The following is a 20,621-nucleotide window of genomic DNA, read 5'->3' as shown; positions in this document are numbered from 1 at the left end:
AGGTATACTGCTGGAGATCTTAAGGATGCTTTCCCCTTCTTTAGGGGCTCAAATCTGTGCTCTTACTACTCATTTAATTTTAATGGCAGCTAATTTATTTTACAAGCTTTTATTTAGTTCGAACGTCTGTTTGTTTGTGGATTTGTTTAAGGGTTAGTGGAACATCTTGTTACTCAATTACGACCTATTTGTAGCGATTTCGTTCAAACCTTCAAGCAGAAGCGTAGCTCGGGGAAAGGGGGGGGGGGCGCAAAAGGGGTAGGAAAATAATTAAAAGCTCATTCAAACTGCAACTGTCAAAGTTAAGAAATGTAACGTCTGCGAGCATTTGCATGTGCCCTGGTAAAACGGCCCGGGACAAATCGTCCCCGTTAAAACGGCCCCGTTAATAAGACCCCGTCAAATCAACCCACGACAAAACGACCCCGTCAAAATAGCCCCGACTTATTGGCTCCTGTCAAATGGGCTCCCGTCATATTGACTTGCGACATATAGGCTTCCGACAAATGGACTCCCGACATATTGTCTCCCGACAAATAGGCTCAGGACATATGGCTCCCGACAAAGCGGCTCCTGACAAATAGGCTCCTGACATAAGGGCTCCCGACAAATGGGCTCCTGACAAATGGGCTCACGACAAATGGGTTCCCGACATATTGGTTTCCGACAAAATGACTCCCAACATATTGGCTCCAAACAAATGAATCGTATGACCACTATTGGCATAAAAGTAACCATTTTGTCCTAACTCCACTACCACTATAACCTCTTTTTAAATACCTGAATGAAATTGTTTTTCGTGAACCAACATCAATTCAGAAACAAATCGAGCCATTAACAGCTAAATTGCACAACTTCTAGAATTTTGATAGTGTTTAATTTACAACAAAAGATATGTTGCTTAAAAGCGATGTAAAAAAAAATAAGTCCGTAAAGGTAATTAGCAGTCTATTTTCTTAACCTCGACTTTGAATAATTCACTAATGCTGCTTATCAGCTTTTAATAAATTTCTCTACCCGCTTTAACGCCCCTTAGGCCACCCCACCCGCCCTTCCATCGCTACGCCTCAGACTGCAGATAGGAATGTACAGCGTATACCCCTCTCCCCCACACACTGAGTTGGAGCAGCCTATAACCGACTCATTTATGAAAGTCTTAGATAGATGACCCTTAAATTAAAACATACTATTTCTTATAATAGATAATAAATAAACTATTATAAAAATAAGGCCTGCCGAACATGAGATGCATATGTTGTATTACTTAAGAGTGTTGGATATTGATAAAGGGGTCCCACTGGCAGGTGTCATATTCAATGAGACCGTTTTGCCGGGAGACTTATTGTCAGTGGTCCTTTTGTCGGGAGCCAAATCGACAGGAGCTAGGCTATTTGTCGTGAATCGTAATGACGGGGGCCGTTTTGTGGAGAAACTAAATGGCGGGAGCCTATTTGTCGGGAGTTGTAATTACGGGGGTCGTTTTGTCGAGAAACTAAATGACTGGAGCCTATATGTCGAGAGCCTAAATGACGGGAGCATATATGACGGGATCCATATCTCGCTGGCACTTTTGACGGGGCCGATTTGACGGGGCTCTTATGTCGGGGTCGATTTGTCGGGGTCGTTTTGACGGGGCCGTTTTTTCATTTGACGCATATATATATATATATATATATATATATATATATATATATATATATATATATATATATATATATATATATATATATACTTGTTTTACTTTATTATGATGTGTTGTTATTGTGGGTTCCCCACGATGACTAGGATTGACTTAGTCAATAGTTAGTTGTTTTAGACAGTAATTTAGTATATTTTAGTTGCCTCGAGTTTTAGGTTGTTTAAAAGTAATGTGTGTGCTGTTTCGTGCAACGTCATGTTGAGTATCGCTTACTTTGTGTCTGCCTTCTTTGGGGCCTTAGCGGAGTGTGTTAACTTTAATGTTATCAATATGGATGTTGTTTAGGTAGACCAATGGCTTCGGGCTGTTCCTTATGTAGGAAAGATTGGTTCTACGATGAATTTGTTTTACACGTTATTTTTAGACTAAGGTTAAGGTATTAACCAGTCTGGGTTTATCCGGGCTTGCACTGACCGGGCGGTAATAGGTAGGTAAACGGAAAAAAGTCACAGGAAAAAAAACACAGAAAAAAGTCACAGTTTTTGCTAGGAAAAAAGTCACAGAAAAAAAGTCACAGTGGAAAAATTTTATCGGAAAAAAAGTCACAGAAATAAAGTCACAGAAAAAAAGTCACAAAATCTTTCTAGAAATATTTTTATTAATTTGTTAAGAATTGTAAAATTTTGTATGTTTATTGTTGTGGGTTGTATTTTTGATAGCGTAAATTATGTATAGACGTTAAAAGCATCATGATTTATAACAATTGTAAGTAAAAATACTCTAAGATAATAACACACCAATCTCAACTTTTGTTACGTATTTAGTTAAATACGTGGTAGAAAAGTTAATTATAAAAGAAATTTAGGCACATTTTGCCGTAGGCTATTCTCTGCTCGGCCTCTCCTCAGTAGGCATTGTCCGAACATATTTTGTGTTGTTGACGTTATGCGTCAATGACAGCCTTTGAACCTTGTCGGCTTTCTGTTTTGATCCTAAGTTTTGTTATGTAATGAGCGTGATAAATGTGGGCAGTAAAGGTGGTTGAACTAAACATAACTATTGTTGCCATGAGTTGAGGGCAGCAAGTCATATGGACTTACCATTTCACGGTAATTTAATATTGGTATTTTAAAAAAAAAACACGATGAAAAACGTGGACTTAGGGGTACGCGGGGCCTAGGGCCAACCTTATATTTTTCCATTGGTGTCTAAAACATGCACAGTGAGGCGGTTTTTTTTTTCCCTTTTCAACCCGAATTAATATTTATAACGATATATATGGTATTTTTAAGCTGCTTATCAATGTCGTATATTAGTTTTGACATAAAGACACTGATTAAAAAATAATGTGTTCACTTAGAAGTGCTTTTGAAACGTTGCTTATTTCTGTTAAAGCTTTTTGTTTTAAAAAAAATAAAAATAAACCGGTAGTGATCTCCCCTAAACTTTCTCGAATATTCTTATATAAAACAACAGGGGATGGTAACTGGGGATATAGTTATGATCTTTAATCCATTTTAAATACTCAAACTTTTAAAAATAGAATAGAATCTCAGTAAAAAACAATTGCGCACCAAGCGAACGCCTAATAAAGGTGTGTATAATAGTGCGCAATAGTATTAGTACTTTATAAATTTACATTAGTTTTTTGAGAAATCGGAAGTAGCGTAAAGTACTACTTCCGGTCAACGGAAATTACTCAAAATTTAACAGAAGGTAGAGAATTAGATCTTTTACTTACATGTGAAATTTCATTTATCTATCTGAAATAGTACTCAAGTTATAGGCTTTTGAAAAATTCAAAGTAGAAAAAGTACCACTTCCGGTTATCCGAAATCGCTCAAAAGTTGATACGGATCTACGATTTTGATATAATACTTGTATATGAAATTTCATCAACCTAGCTGTAACGGTACTCAAGTTATCGTGTTTACACACGGACACACACACACACACACACACACACGGACACACAGACATACGGACAAGATTGCAAAATTATGTTTTACCGTATCAGTGAGATGTAAAACGTCGAGATTTGCAAAAATCTCGATTTTTTTTTTTTGCACGATTACAAGACTTTCTCTATACTTCGTATATACGAGAAAGTAAAAATAAAACAGATATAAGTTTATAAGTTAGAGACACGCATTAAAGAGACGATGAACATCGGCTTCAAACTTGATTTTTTACATTGTTTATTTATGAAAATCTTACCAGTTCACAAACGAAGATCTACTTTTTTTTTTTGCCTTTCGTGAGGAAAATTCCTTGATTATATCATCATAGTCCAAATTGGAGGCAATGTATTTTTCTATTGACAGAATCGACAGGCCGCATAGCCTGTCTTGGGACATCGTTGATACATGTTCCCAATTACCCGGATCGTATACATCTTTTACGATCATTGGGAATTAATTATTTTCGTCAGAATCATTTTCACTTCATCGGTCAGAATACACTAGGGTATCTCATTACGTGTTTTCCTGATTTTAATTCGCAACCGCCATCACCAGTCACCTCAGGTCAAAAGCGAGTCCACACTAAGAGAGGTATGACACTAATGTCTTCGTATCGAATGATGGTCTGTCCCAGGCCATGTGGGGGATAACTCACTAGCATCAGCCTTGGCCTCAGTTTATAACAATCAACAATTTCGGCCATTTTTTTCAAATTCAATACAGCAAAGATTATTTAAGTTTACAAACTAATTCAGACAACAATGGCGGTGCTGAAGTGCGGGGCCTGGGGCGGCCGCCCCGTTTGCCACCCCCTAACGGTTATACCACTATAAGTTTCCTTTTCAAACCTGACGATCTAGGATCAAGTGAAGTAGAGTTCACTTGTTTCTGTGACCTCGGCATATGAAGAGATAGTGTATTCAGCACTTGCCCAGCCGCCTTTACTATTCCTAACGTGAGTTAGGTACCCATCAAAGTTGGATGGACTCAGGGACGGTCTACTGACTTGAACCCGGATTCGAACTCGAGACTAACGGATTAGCAGTCCAGTTCTCTACCGCTAGAACACTCCGTCCCATACCGCTATTCTGTATCCATAAGTCGCGTTTAAAAAAGTTGAGAATGATAAATAAATACTAATAAGGAAAGTGGGGAAATAAAAACAATTGAGAATATTGCAATGTGGCCTCTCTTTCAATCAATGCACCATCGATAATCAATTGGTCTTTTAATGGTCATAGAGATGCGCAAAAAAATAAAATAAAAGGTTCATCCGGGATTTTATTTTAATAAAGCGGGAGTGATCTCCCCTAAACTTTATCGAATCTTATATATATATACGAGTAAAATGGCCCGTTGAGGAAGGATACAACGGGCGCTAGGTTGATAGTGCTGTCTATTTTCTCTAAACTAAAACCAAAACCAAAATCACCACCTTAATTCAATTTAACCGGAAACAAAAAATGACATTGGAAACGAATTTTTATCCAGAATCGGTACTTTAATTTATACAAAATATAGTCATAGGCATATCCCTGAACCATGCACCTAATCTCATTCATGACAAAAGTCACATTTAGAGTTTCTTTCAGGCAACTCTACTTGGGAGGAGGGGGCTCCGCCCCCCCCCCCCCACACACACCCCAAAACATGTCTACCGTCCCATTCAACGAAAATAATTATATACTTTTTCCAGTGTCCGCCCCCCCCCCCCCAAAAAAATTCAAGTACCCCCACCCCTCGCCGGGGAGGAAAAAGTCTGAAAGAAACACTGGTCGCATTTGTAGATCATACAAACTAAAGGAAGAACCTGGGCGGGGAAGAGATGCATGAAAAAAACTGTGCACTCTAAACTTTTTAGATTAGAAAAAGTTTCCCCCTCCGGGAAGGAAAAAGTCTGAAAGAAACACTGGTGTCGCGCTTAGCCACTACCCGAAGAATTGCACGAAAGAAACTGCAAGCAACCACTTTTTAGATTAGACACATTAATCAGGCGGTAATTTTTATTATAGAGTATCGATGAAGAAATTTCTTTTGAGTTGGTGTGGGGGGGGGGGGGGGGGGGGGTCGGCTTGGACGTTGTTTCTCGAGGGTGGGGCTTCGCCCCTACCCGAAGAATTGTTTGAAAGAAACTCTTCACGCAAACCACATAGATTAGACAAAATTGGCTTTTTAATTCAATGTTTACTGGAGAATCAATGACGTCATATTATTTTGTGCACTCTCCCGGCTGTCGACTTTTTTCTACTATATGCTGAATATGACGTCATATTTCGCTTCCGCTTTACTGTGAAAGTTTTTAATTTGCTTGTGTTTACTCTATAGCGTTCTTGTCAGATACATAGATAGATAGATAGATAGATACATAGACAGACAGCGAAACTATTAGTATTAATATATATATATATATATATATATATATATATATATATATATATATATATATATATATATATATATATATATATATATATATTTCTCTTCTTGGAGACCATAGAAAACACCAAGCTGTAAGCGCGCCTCCTAACAGCCCCCTCTCTTCCTCTCTAGGCATATCGCTACCACCCCACCCCCACATGGTCTGGTGAGCTCTGGTTCACGCTAAATGTTTACAATCGTAGAGCCGGGTTTAGTGACGGCTATTAGGGACATATAATTTAGTTTGAAACGATTTTAAACTTAGGGGAGGTAACTAAGAGGAGGCTTTCACGGGGGGGGGGGGGGGTGTAGGGTAGGGGTTGGGGGAAAGGAGGGTGGGGGTAGTATCGTCCTTAACGACCTACGTATTCTTATATTACACTACGGGGGATGGCAACTCGGAATATAGACATGATTTTTAATCTATTTTTTAATTACTTAACCATTTAAAATATAATAGAATCTCGCAGAAAAAAAAAGAATTGCGCACCATGTGAACGGCAAACAATATCTTTATAATAGTACGGAATAAAAGTACTTTATAAATTCATTTTCGTTTTTTGCGTAAACAGAAATCGCGTAAATTACTACTTTCGGTCAAAGGAAATTACTCAAAATTTGACAGAAGGCAGAGAATTAGATCTTTTACTTACATGTAAAATTTCATTTATCTATCTGAAACAGTACTCGTTATAGGCTTTTGAAAAATTGAAAGTAGAATAAGCTCCACTTCCGGTTACCGGAAATCGCTGAAAAGATTATCAGAACTACAAATTCGATATAATACTTAAATATGAAATTTCATCAACCTAGCTGTAACGGTACTCAAGTTATTGTGTTCACAGACACACGCATATACACTCATACACACACACATAGACATACAGACAAAATTGTAAAACTATGTTTTTCCGAATAAGGGAGGTGTAAAACGTCGAAATTTGAAAAATCTCGAAAAAAAATTTTCGCACGATTACATTACTTCCTATATACTTTGTATACGAGAAAGTAAAAAAGCACAGAGGTACAACAATCGTTACATCTGTAATAAACGACAAAGCATCAATGATCATATAAATAAATCAAAGGATACAATACGCCTCCACTGGACGCAGATAGCCCTGTGGGATGACAACAAGCTGTAATGTTTTATTTAGTATTGATTGGGAATGACGATCGCTCTTTAAACCGGCTTTTTATTACAGCACATTAACCCAGCCATCTACTTTTATTCAAGTCTGTTGACGAGTTAGCTGTTCTTTTTATTATAAATCCATAATACATGTAAAACTTGTAATATATAAACCTACAGTTGTTGTTGTAGTTTATTTTGTGTGTTGTTGTTTATTTTATTAAATTTTTTTCTAAAGTAAGGGATAATTAATTTTAGTTCATTATTGCCAAACAGAAGTTAGGATCATCCACTGGATTTATCTCGCTATTCGCTCCTTTCTTTTTAATGTACTATAGTACAGAATAGTAGTAGTTCTACGAATACAACAAACGAACATTTACATTATAAAATCACAATGGATTGAGGGCACCTAGTCAATTCTATAAAGAAGCAAGTCGCCTTAATATCTAGCGGCCTCTCGCGCCAGGACTTTGATATATTTCCTAAAGAATTTTCCCGACAACAGCGTGTGCTTGATTGTAGGAGAAAGAGGACTCGGGATGGTGTCTATAGAATAAAGGTAATCCAACGGCAGCTACAGTATTATTTTTTTTACAAAACAACCATCAAAGTAAAAAATGCAAGAAAATTAGTTTATTAACTATAAAAAAAATTTTGATTATGGTCGGTTGTGGGTCCCTAAATGGCCTGCCCCCCCCCCCCCCCGCATTGCGGGGTCTGGCGGCACTGTAGATCCGCCCCTGGATGGGTGATGACACCCTTAATAACCGCATGGGGTGACATCCGAGCTAAAGACGCTAATGAAGTCTGTGTAATGATTATTGTGTTTACGCTACAACGTGGGTTAGTGACTGTTGAATAAAGATAATTTAACAGCCGCTATAGTATTTTTTTACCACATCGCTAAGAAAGCGTAAAAAAAAGTTAATTTTAAAATTAACTTTTATTTGTATTGATGTTTGATTGAGGGCCCTCTAAATAAATTCCCTCTGTTCCTCCCCCTCCTCCATCCTGGCTTGGCGGCACGGTGATTCAACCATTGTTGTTTACTATTTTCGTGGGTTTGTATGTAATGTAATGTTTATTTCTTCTTCATTGATCTCTAGGTTATGATCATTCATTTATTTCCCAGGAAAATGTTTAATCGCTTGCGGCTGAAAACGTGTATAATACTCACGATATTATTGTGGGCTTTTTATATTGCATTGAAATCACAATCGAGGGACCACAGTATGAACTTTTTCAAGGCAGATCGCACTGTGCCGACCATTCTCGCCCAACGCATGCACTCTCTACCCATGGACCAAGTGACAAATTATCTTCGTACCACTCTTTACCTAGGGCAGGTCCATGGGAATAAACCGCTATTTCGTCAGTTGAAGCAGACTCGGTCTTTGTTCGAGAAAAGCTTCACTCACATTTTTGAGCCAGGGGAGTCCTCGACGAAGATTACCCATACCGAACGTCAAAACAATAGATTCCTAGAAACCTATTTGAAAAAAGCGTCATTGCAAACATACTATAATCCATTTTTAAAGGTACGAAATTAACTGTGTTAGTATTTAATATACTTTAATTTCATAATTATATCACCTTATTGGTTGGAAGGGGAGGGGAAACGTCACATTTTCAGACTCACAAAATGTTGTTTTTTATGCTAGTATTACTAATAGTATTTCAAAAAAAGTTTTAAAATAACTGCCTAGGTTCTCATTACTCCACCAAGATATGGGCCGAGATATTCTACGCTAGGGCAGCCATCAACACTGAGATCTTCAAACTTGTATTTATTCCCACGGGAAAATCATTATTAAAACACTCTTAGAAATTGTGGAAATAAATAAAACTAGCATTATTCACTCTTTTAAAACTGTAGACAAGTGTCTTTTAAGAAACATACACATATTCTGGTTAGTTATATTGATCGCATAAGAGTGATGAATGCCCTTAAACAGTTTCATGATTTGTATGTTAAGATTCAAATATAAAGGGGATCGAGAAACTATATTCATTTATCCTAGAATCCATGTTCCTAAAAAGAGGGTTTCAAGAAATTTGAAATTAATGTAAACAATTACAATTTTAACTAACATCAGTAATAATAAAAACACATATACAAAATAACAGCATGGTGTTAACAACGGCGACAGGAACAATAATAATCCAAACCTAAAGTATCAGACAAATAGCATATCAGGCACAGTATCAAATGTCATCAGGCACAGTATCAGACAAATGGCATCAGGCACATTATCAGACAAATGTCATCAGGCACAGTATCAGGCAAATGTCATCAAGCACAGTATCAGACAAATGGCATCAGGCACAGTATCAGACAAATGGCATATCAGGCACAGTATCAGACAAATGTCATCAGGCACAGTATCAGACAAATGTCATCAGGCACAGTATCAGACAAATGGCATCAGGCACAGTATCAGACAAATGACATCAGGCACAGTATCAGACAAATGTCATCAGGCACAGAAACAAATGTCATCAGGCACAGTATCAGACAAATGTCATCAGGCACAGTATCAGACAAATGGCATATCAGGCACAGTATCAGACAAATGTCATCAGGCACATTATTAGGCAAATGTCATCAGGCACAGTATCAGACAAATGTCATCAGGCACAGTATCAGACAAATGTCATCAGGCACAGTATCAGACAAATGGCATATCAGGCACAGTATCAGACAAATGTCATCAGGCACAGTATCAGACAAGAGTCATCAGGCACAGTATCAGACAAATGTCATCAGGCACAGTATCAGGCAAATGTCATCAGGCACAGTATCAGACAAAGGTCATCAGGCACAGTATCAGACAAATGTCATCAGGCACATTATCAGACAAATGTAATCAGGCACAGTATCAGACAAATGTCATCAGGCACAGTATCAGACAAATGTCATCAGGCACAGTATCAAATGTCATCAGGCACAGTATCAAATGTCATCAGGCACAGTATCAGACAAATGTCATCAGGCACAGTATCAGACAAATGTAATCAGGCACAGTATCAGACAAATGTAATCAGGCACATTATCAGACAAATGTCATCAGGCACAGTATCAAATGTCATCAGGCACAGTATCAAATGTCATCAGGCACAGTATCAGACAAATGTCATCAGGCACAGTATCAGACAAATGTAATCAGGCACAGTATCAGACAAATGTCATCAGGCACAGTATCAGACAAATGTCATCAGGCACAGTATCAAATGTCATCAGGCACAGTATCAAATGTCATCAGGCACAGTATCAGACAAATGGCATCAGGCACAGTATCAGACAAATGTAATCAGGCACAGTATCAGACAAATGTCATCAGGCACAGTATCAAATGTCATCAGGCACAGTATCAAATGTCATCAGGCACAGTATCAGACAAATGTCATCAGGCACAGTATCAGACAAATGGCATATTAGGCACAGTATCAGACAAATGTCATCAGGCAAAGTATCAGGCAAAGATCATCAGGCACAGTATCAGACAAATGTCATCAGGCACAGTATCAGGCAAATGTCATCAGGCACAGTATCAGACAAATGTCATCAGGCACAGTATCAGACAAATGTAATCAGGCACAGTATCAGACAAATGGCATATCAGGCACAGTATCAAATGTCATCAGGCACAGTATCAGGCAAATGTCATCAGGCACAGTATCAGGCAAATGTCATCAGGCACAGTATCAGACAAATGTCATCAGGCACAGTATCAGACAAATGGCATATCAGGCACAGTATCAAATGTCATCAGGCACAGTATCAGACAAATGTCATCAGGCACAGTATCAGACAAATGTCATCAGGCACAGTATCAGACAAATGTCATCAGGCACAGTATCAGACAAATGTCATCAGGCACAGTATCAGGCAAATGGCATCAGGCACATTATCAGGCGAATGGCATCAGGCACATTATCAGACAAATGTCATCAGGCACAGTATCAGGCAAATGTCATCAGGCACAGTATCAGACAAATGTCATCAGGCACAGTATCAGACAAATGTCATCAGGCACAGTATCAGACAAATGTCATCAGGCACAGTATCAGACAAATGTCATCAGGCACAGTATCAGGCAAATGGCATCAGGCACATTATCAGGCAAATGGCATCAGGCACATTATCAGACAAATGTCATCAGGCACAGTATCAGACAAATGTCATCAGGCACAGTATCAGACAAATGGCATCAGGCACATTATCAGGCAAATGTCATCAGGCACAGTATCAGACAAATGTCGTCAGGAACAGTATCAGACAAATGTCATCAGGCACAGTATCAGACAAATGTCATCAGGCACAGTATCAGACAAATGTCATCAGGCACAGTATCAGACAAATGTCATCAAGCACAGTATCAGACAAATGGCATCAGGCACATTATCAGGCAAATGTCATCAGGCACAGTATCAGACAAATGTCGTCAGGCACAGTATCAGACAAATGGCATCAGGCACAGTATCAGGCAAATGTCATCAGGCACAGTATCAGACAAATGTCATCAGGCACAGTATCAGACAAATGTCATCAGGCACAGTATCAAATGTCATCAGGCACAGTATCAAATGTCATCAGGCACAGTATCAGACAAATGTCATCAGGCACAGTATCAGACAAATGTCATCAGGCACAGTATCAGACAAATGTCATCAGGCACAGTATCAAATGTCATCAGGCACAGTATCAAATGTCATCAGGCACAGTATCAGACAAATGTCATCAGGCACAGTATCAGACACATGTCATCAGGCACAGTATCAGACAAATGTCATCAGGCACAGTATCAGACAAATGTCATCAGGCACAGTATCAGGCAAATGGCATCAGGCACATTATCAGGCAAATGGCATCAGGCACATTATCAGACAAATGTCATCAGGCACAGTATCAGGCAAATGTCATCAGGCACAGTATCAGACAAATGTCATCAGGCACAGTATCAGACAAAGGTCATCAGGCACAGTATCAGACAAATGTCATCAGGCACAGTATCAGACAAATGGCATCAGGCACATTATCAGGCAAATGTCATCAGGCACAGTATCAGACAAATGTCGTCAGGAACAGTATCAGACAAATGTCATCAGGCACAGTATCAGACAAATGTCATCAGGCACAGTATCAGACAAATGTCATCAGGCACAGTATCAGACAAATGTCATCAAGCACAGTATCAGACAAATGGCATCAGGCACATTATCAGGCAAATGTCATCAGGCACAGTATCAGACAAATGTCGTCAGGCACAGTATCAGACAAATGGCATCAGGCACAGTATCAGGCAAATGTCATCAGGCACAGTATCAGACAAATGTCATCAGGCACAGTATCAGACAAATGGCAGCAGGCACAGTATCAGACAAATGTCATCAGGCACAGTATCAGACAAATGTCATCAGGCACAGTATCAGACAAATGTCATCAGGCACAGTATCAGGCAAATGTCATCAGGCACAGTATCAGACAAATGGCATCAGGCACATTATCAGGCAAATGTCATCAGGCACAGTATCAGACAAATGTAATCAGGCACAGTATCAGACAAATGTAATCAGGCACAGTATCAGGCAAATGTTATCAGGCACAGTATCAGGCAAATGTCATCAGGCACAGTATCAGACAAATGGCATCAGGCACAGTATCAGACAAATGTCATCAGACACATTATTAGGCAAATGTCATCAGGCACAGTATCAGACAAATGGCATCAGGCACAGTATCAAATGTCATCAGGCACATTATCAGGCAAATGTCATCAAGCACAGTATTAGACAAATGGCATCAGGCACAGTATCAGGCAAATTTCATCAGGCACAGTATCAGGCAAACGGCGTCAGGTATAGAATTAGACAAAAAAAAAAAACAGGAAAACGGCAACAGTCAGGCAAACGCCGGCACAAGTACATCACTGGTTAAACAGCTATCAGTACTACATTCTCCTAACCTGCTGACATCAATGTGGTCAGCATCTGTCAGCTCTCAAACTTCTCATCTCATGTTCATTCGCACTTCCTTGACAAATTTGAACTTCGGGGGGAGGGGGGGGAAGTCACAAAAAACTTAATAGAACTTACTATTTCAGGTGTTCTAAACCTTTTAACTAGCATTAAAACTACACGTAAACAACCAACCCCCACCCAAGTATTTATATAAAAACTAACCAACAGTAGGCATATCTGCTAACAAAACACGTGCTACTATTATATACACAATTCACAAGCTAAATTTAAAAAAAAAACTGATACTAGATTAAGTCTTGATCATTTGGCGACTGTGGTTTATCTTACACAGAGGTAGTTCACGTTTTTAACAGTGGAGTTTCAACTTTTTAAAAATAAGTGCTGGTTCATCTGTTTGAAAAGTTGTCTTTCACATTTTTGTATAATTTTCGTTCACCTCTGCTGAGTAACAGGATTGCTACACTATATGGACATTAAAAAACCTGGCTAGTTCTTTAAGTGTTCATTTTAGTTGTTTTTTTTTTTTTTTTGTCTCTTCTCCAATCATATTTTGTTTTAACAAAATATTGAATAAATTCCAGGTGCAGATGACTGCAAGCCACGGATGTGGTGATGCACGTATGTTTGATGCTGTAATGGCTGTACATTCGGCTCCTTTAAACTTTGAGAAAAGAAAAGCTTTTCGCTGGCTGTATACAGATCAGAAGAAAACATTTCCATATAAGATAAAGGTTTGCTGCGATTTTAAGTGATAAAAACAAAAGAATACTGTACAAAACGAAGCAGTTACTTAAGCTAATTTCTAGAATTTGGTGGTCATCCATTATTTTTACTTTCTCATTTACGAAGTAGCCTATAAAGGAAGTATTGTAACCGTGCAAAAACAAATCTCGACCTTTTACACCTCCCTGAGTCGGAAAGAACATAGTTTTGCAATTTTATCCGTATGTCTGTGTGTATGTATGTGTGTATATGTGTCTATGATTACTATAACTTGAGTACCGTTACATCTAGGTTGATGAAATTTCATATATAAGTATTATACAAGTATTATATCAAATTTGTAGATCTGTATCAACTTTTCAGCGATTTCCGGTTACCGGAAGTGGAACTTATTCTACTTTCAATTTTTTTCAAAAGCCTATAACTTTACTACTGTTTCAGATAGATAAATGACATTTCACATGTAAGTAAAAGATCGAATTCTTTGCTTTCTGTCGAATTTTGAGTAATTTCCATTATCTGGTACTAGTCATTTACGCTATTTCCGATTTCTAAAAAAACGCATGTGAATTTATAAAGTACTTATAGTATTCCGCACTATTATACGCATATTGATTGGCGCTCACGTGGTGCGCAATTCTTTTTTCTACGAGATTCTATTCTACTTTTTTAAAGCTTAAGTAATTATAAATGGATTAAAATAATGTCTATATCTCCCGAGTTGCCATTCCCCGTAGTGTTATATTAGAATATTCGAGAAAGTTTAGATGAGATCACTCCCGCTTTATTATAATAAAATCACCGATGAACCGTTGTTTTTTTTTTTTTTTTTTTTTTTTTTTTTTTTTTTTTTTGCGCCCTTACCTCGCGACGCCTCTGGTCTGTCTGTCTGTTTTCTTTTATGCATTACTACTTTCACCCAATCGCCATGAAACTTTGAAAAGTTGTTGAGAATGCTGCTGTGGAGGTATATGCAAAAAATATTTCAAATTCGAAGGGGTGGTGCCCCGGAAAGGCGCGATTCGACTTTTCTATACATAGTATATAAAAATAAAAGTCTGTTGCGGTTTGACACCGTTCATCCAATCACCATGAAACTTTTGGGAGTTGATTAGAGCACTCCAGGGGAAGTTCCTGCAAAAAATAGTTTTTAATTTTTATTTAATTTCGCAAGGGCGGAGCCCCGGGCGGGTGCGATTTTTCTTTATATACGGTATATGAAAAAATAAAAGTCGGATGCGGTTCGACACCGTTCATACGAGTGAAACTGCGGGGAGTAGATGAGAATACTCACAAGAAGGTGTCTGCGGGGAAAAAAAAGTTCTCATGGGTGGCCCCCGTGAGGGTGCGATTTGGCGCCCCGGGCTTTCCCGTGAGCGCTATGGGAGGTAATTTAAAAATAAATTCAACTCATGCTATTAAAAAAAAACGTGAATGCAAAATATGCAGATCTCCCAGAAGGAATTATTGTTGCAATAATATAATTAGCAAAATGTGAATGCGAAATATGCGGATGTGTAAGAGGAAATTATTGTTAGAAAATTATAATTAGCATGGATTGATGAAAGGCAATCTTTTATTTATTTTATTCACTGAACGTACTGTTTACTAATTATAATGTTTAATCAACTATTCCGCAATAGTTTTAGTCATGAAACTATTGTCAATTTTTAAAATTTAAAGTACTGAAGAAAAATGCATGAATTGATAAAGTGTAATATGGTAGGTAAAACACGGATATTTTAAATACTGCCGTTTATTTATTGTATACCAGTGGTTCCCAACCTTTTTTGAGTGGCGACCCCCTTTTATAAAAATTAAGTGACCCGCGACCCCCATAGAATTAAAAAGCCGAAATAAGTATGGAAATTAATAAGCACTAAAATAACATTTTCTAGTAGACTTTCAATATGAACTACGCTTGATAACTGTTTTAATACCATGAGTTAAATTGCATACTATTCACTAAACATTCGCAGTTACTTTTTTTTAAAGTATTTTTTTTTTGTTAGCGCCAACCTATGTCATTATCATTATCTTAATTGTGTTTTTAATCGAAAAATAGTGTTGAAAATCTATTCTCGAAAAGTCAATCAATTTTTACCTTTGGTATGAATGGTGAATACTACACCAAAATTGAGTGTGCAGTTTTTTATCTTACGCGGAATCATTCTACAAATCAAAGAATTCACATTGTAATTCATCGTGAATGCTGGCAACTTCGAGTGAAGAAGAGAATGGATAATGCGTCAATGCAGATTCTTTTTTTTCAGCTCAGAGAAACAGCGCTGCAGTTTGTTTTCACTTGATTCAAGATGCCCAGAAATTTCTTCTTTCAAAATTTTAATTATCTCACAATTAGATTCATCTATCACACTGCAGAGTTTCTCAAATTTACAATATGTCCAAGATTTATTTTCTTCGCCGATTTTGCAGCTTTGATAAAAATGCCCCGAGATAATCATGGAAAGTGATAATATTCGTTCATTTTCCCTGAAGCTTCAGGTTATGCTTATGTAGATGTTCGAACAGATCTGCTAGGTATGATACTCTCTCCAACCACTCTATGTCGTTTTAAATATACCAAAAGGTCTTGTTTCCTTTGCATTTCCAAGAACAATTTTATTTCAGATTTCAATTAAAAAACACGAATCACAACAATTCATTTGACAGCCAGCGCACTGTAATGTAGAAGAGCAGAACCTCGTGATCTTTATTCAGGTCTTTGCTCAGTTCTTTGAAGGCTCAAGATTTTCTATAATTTACGACTTATACCAGCAATGGAGTCTTGATGGCGATTGGTGAGGGCAGTGGTTAGGGAGCTAAATCTTTTCTGCTTTCTGAAAGCCCGATTTTGACCTAAACATAGATGGTGCACCATACGTACAAACCCTCACAGCCGTTCTAACCCATTTTAATCATCCAATTTTTTAAAAAAAACTATTTTCTCCATGCTATCTTCACAAAAGAGCAACTCTTCTTTGCTATCATCTGAATGAAAATAGACAAAGACCAGCAACTGCGAACACGAACTCGCTTCTGTTGATTTATCAACTTGAAAAGCAAACAATGGTGAAAGCTTAATTTCAATAAAAATGTGTTATTTAACATCTACGGACATGTAAGAATTAACTTCACTATCTTAAACATGCAGCGTTTGATGAGATGTTCTCCTATTTTGTTTGTTTTTGCTTGGCATTTTCTGTCGCGACTATATGTGATGCTTGCACTAATGCTGTGTTTCCTTGGTGAAAACTTCCTGTTCGATCAAGTCTCTGGCGTTTGCAACTAGCTTCATACCGACGAAAGAACTCCATATCTTTTTTGGTGTGTTTCGAATGACTCGTCTCAAATGACGTTTTAGTTTTGAAGATTTCATAAACTCGTGACTGAGAACAACTTTGTACAGTACGCTTTGGTTCTTCTCTATTCCCTTTCCAGTGATGTTAGTAAAGCCGAATTTCAAAAATTCTTCTAAATATTTATGTTTTGTTTCTCATTACTAAGGTTTAGTATACCAGTTGGCGACCCCCCAGAAAGCCCTTCGCGACCCCCAAGGGGGTCGCGACCCCCAGGTTGGGAACCCGTGTTGTATACACTGAACGTACTGTTTACTGATTATTATTCTATCTTTCGGTTTGCGGACAAGCTGGGGGTTTTATAGTCGTTCACTGAATCAGGCGCGTCCGCCGGTTTTCGGGCAGAGTGCGATTCGGCGCTATGGGCTAGACTGAGCACTATGCGTCTATTTTTGCATTTGTGTTTATGTTATGAGTGTTGTGTTTATATTATCATTTGTGTTTTTATTTGCGTTTGTTTTTTCTTTTGTGTTAATGTGTTGCGTTTGTGTTTTCGTTTGTATTTGTATTGTGTTTGTTTACATTGTGATTGTGTTTTCTGTTGTTTGTGTTGTGTTTATTTATTTGTTTTCTTTTGGATTTGTGATTTATTTTGGGTTTATGTATTGTAGTTTTGTGTTGTTCTGTTCCCCAAGTTCGTATATTTAAAAAAGATTTACCATGAGGTTATGCTTTCATTTAGCCATCCTGTCACGCAAATGTGAACTCGCAGCCCAATATGTGACGTAATTTATGCATAAAATGCAAAAACAGGACAACTTTTCCCTACGCCCTAAAACGCAGTTCTTTGGATTGTAGATGTCTTTTTACCATACTTATAGTTGGAGCAATTTCTCACCTTTCAATACATGAAATATGTTGCTATCTAGACGTCTACTTAGTGTTGACTTTGAAACCAAGTCAAACCGCAATGCTTAAAGTACTTCAATTGATATACTGATAAATGTCTTATCTACAGGTCATCTTTTTCTTAGGACAAGTCCTTGACTCTGCCTTACAATCAAGGCTTCAAGCAGAGAATTGGCAGTTTGGTGACACCGTCCAAGGTTCTTTTATTGATTCTTATTTCAACCTCACCTACAAAGCTATTTTTGGATTCCACTGGGTCAACAGTTTCTGTAAAGATCTCAAGCTGCTGCTTCGCATCGATGACGACGTGTTTTTTCTTGTCCAAAATTTTTTTCATCTTTGGAACAGCTCAGAAAGAATCAGCACAATCATGTGCGACATTGTCAAAAATGACACGGTTAAAAGGAAAGGAAAATGGGCTGTTTCTATCTCAGCATTCGCTGAAACCAGATATGCGTTTGACAGATGTCTGGGCTACTTTGTAGCAATATCATCAGATTTGATTTCAAATGTAACACAGGCGGCTCTTACTACACAATTCTTTTGGATTGATGATGTATTTATGTTTGGGTTCGTGCCACTTAAAGTTGGGAAAATTCAAATAATGACCATCAGACAAATATCCTATAGGACCAACCTGGGTGGATTTGAGCAATGCTTTAAACTTAGAGGACGCCAATGTCCACACTGGATGGCTATTGTAAATCACACGAAATTCAAGCAGATTTATCAATTATTATAACAATAAAAAAACAAAGCAAACTGAATTTATCAACAAATTACGCATTTGATACCATATATTATATATATATATATATATATATAAATATATATATATATAAATATATATATATATATATACATACATATATATATGTATATATATATACATACATTTATATATAATAAATAAATAATAAATATATATATATATATATATATATATATATATATATATACATATATATCCCTGCTAGGCAACTCCCAGGCCATCTGAAGATAAACGTAGTCACAAATGTAAAGTGCCATGATGTTTATCCTGGTCTTACCTATAATTAAATCCTATACATGAAATAACACTTGAATGTGTTTATTTTCATTTGCAATAAACTTTATATTTCAAACAAGTAGATAGAGACAATTAAAGTTTTAGCATACATGATTGCATAGGTGATTTGGTTGGCCTACTCAATATTAGAAACAGGAGAGGGGTCAGCGTTTTTCAAGTCTGTAAAGCTCATGTTTACTAAACTGAAAAGTCTCGAGTTTGAACCCTCAGGCAGATTAGGCTGGTTAGCTGGAGACAACTCCAACATCAAACAACTGCTGCCTTGTAGTTTGTTCTTGGTTGGACAATGGCTATGGTAGCAAATCCAAAAAGAAAAGCAGGCTGAAATCGGAGTCAATGGCCTCAATGGCGCATAACTAGTTGACACGTATAATTAACTTTGTTGGACAGGATCCCTTCCAACACTAAAATTAAGATTGAAGAAGAAACACTTATTTCTTAGAATGTTTTGTATGAACCAAAACTTCCCAGTCAATCTGATTGTGCGTTTGGCCTTAACATGAAGCAAATTGTAAGCGTTTAAAGAAAGACAACACTAATCAGACAAGAATAAGACAAATTTATCTATTAAAAATAATAAAACTCACTACAGCCTTACATTAAATTGCGACTGTTTATTCTGTTTCAAATGAAACAAATATTGACAACTAAAATTGCTTTCATTTGACACTGTGTTCTGACACTAGAGACATGGTGCATAGTTTCACCCCCTTGGTTTCAGTGCATGCAATGAAACATGCAGGAATCAAGCAGAGTTATTCATATGAGAATAAGAAAGGAAATCAATCATTTTGTCCATAATATTAATAGGTTCATATTGTTTAGCTGGGAGCTAAATGTTGTCTTAATAAAAATACTTACTAGATCTAATTTGTGACCTTTAGTTCTTAATGTTAATTAATAGGGAATGGTGTTAACATTGTTGGATTTATTTATTGAGGATTCAAAACTTGCTGAAAACTTTTTTTTTGTAAATAAGGTTGTGCAAATTATGCAACCATAATTAATCATAATCCTATGGATATGACCATTGTTTGAAATGTTTTTAAAAAATTATATAGGCCTTATTTAAAGTGTTCTTTTGTATTATTTAAAGAAATTATAAACAACAAGCAAAAAAATATTTTCATTTCTTTTTTATAATTTTTTTCTTACCAAAAAAAACTATGAAAATAAGTGTTTACAAAACATGTACAAAATGACACCTTCAATGATTAAATATAATTTTTGCATAATTTTCTCTTGAAGGAATATAAGTGTGGTTACTTAGGCTTTACAAATGATTCTTACATTTTATTTTGATTCAGTTTATTAAAAATTGAGTTTAACAATGCAATTAAATTATTGTAAAAATATATAAAAACAAATGATTATAACCAATGATAAAACTGTAAAACATTAAAAATATGTTTTACATCAAAGGGCATTAATTGGTAAATAGTTTAACAACTTGTACCGTTTATGGTATTCTAATAGAAATATTTTG

The 20,621-nt window shown here is 37.0% G+C and overlaps 2 protein-coding genes across 13 annotated transcripts in view; one reads left to right on the top strand and one right to left on the bottom strand.

Moving 5' to 3' along the window:
- The first annotated feature begins 7,355 nt into the window (after window positions 1-7,355).
- On the top strand, window positions 7,356-18,833 carry LOC131941021 (lactosylceramide 1,3-N-acetyl-beta-D-glucosaminyltransferase). 2 transcript variants are annotated; one of them, XM_059299996.1, is made up of 4 exons: window positions 7,356-7,712; window positions 8,286-8,691; window positions 13,717-13,866; window positions 18,176-18,833. In XM_059299996.1, exons 2-4 carry the CDS (start codon window positions 8,290-8,292, stop codon window positions 18,806-18,808), a joined length of 1,185 nt encoding a protein of 394 aa, XP_059155979.1. In that variant the 5' UTR covers window positions 7,356-7,712; window positions 8,286-8,289; the 3' UTR covers window positions 18,809-18,833. The 2 variants fall into 2 exon arrangements, with proteins under 2 accessions (XP_059155979.1, XP_059155980.1); XM_059299997.1 differs by lacking the exon at window positions 8,286-8,691.
- Window positions 18,834-19,733: 900 nt separating this feature from the next.
- The window catches only part of LOC131941016 (calcium/calmodulin-dependent protein kinase kinase 1), a 69,080-nt gene continuing 68,192 nt past the window's right edge, over window positions 19,734-20,621 (bottom strand). For all 11 annotated transcript variants that reach the window (XM_059299979.1, XM_059299978.1, XM_059299982.1 and 8 more), the window contains one exon: window positions 19,734-20,621. This exon is cut by the window's right edge and continues 236 nt beyond it. The gene's annotated coding sequence lies outside the window, so the exon portion shown is untranslated.

This window comes from Physella acuta, unplaced genomic scaffold (assembly GCF_028476545.2).
Source record: "Physella acuta isolate Inbredline_101_S28 unplaced genomic scaffold, ASM2847654v3 ptg000340l, whole genome shotgun sequence".
NCBI classification, from domain to species: domain Eukaryota; kingdom Metazoa; phylum Mollusca; class Gastropoda; family Physidae; genus Physella; species Physella acuta.
Note: the sequence above shows the minus strand (reverse complement) of the source record. Positions and strands in the feature narration are given on the sequence as shown.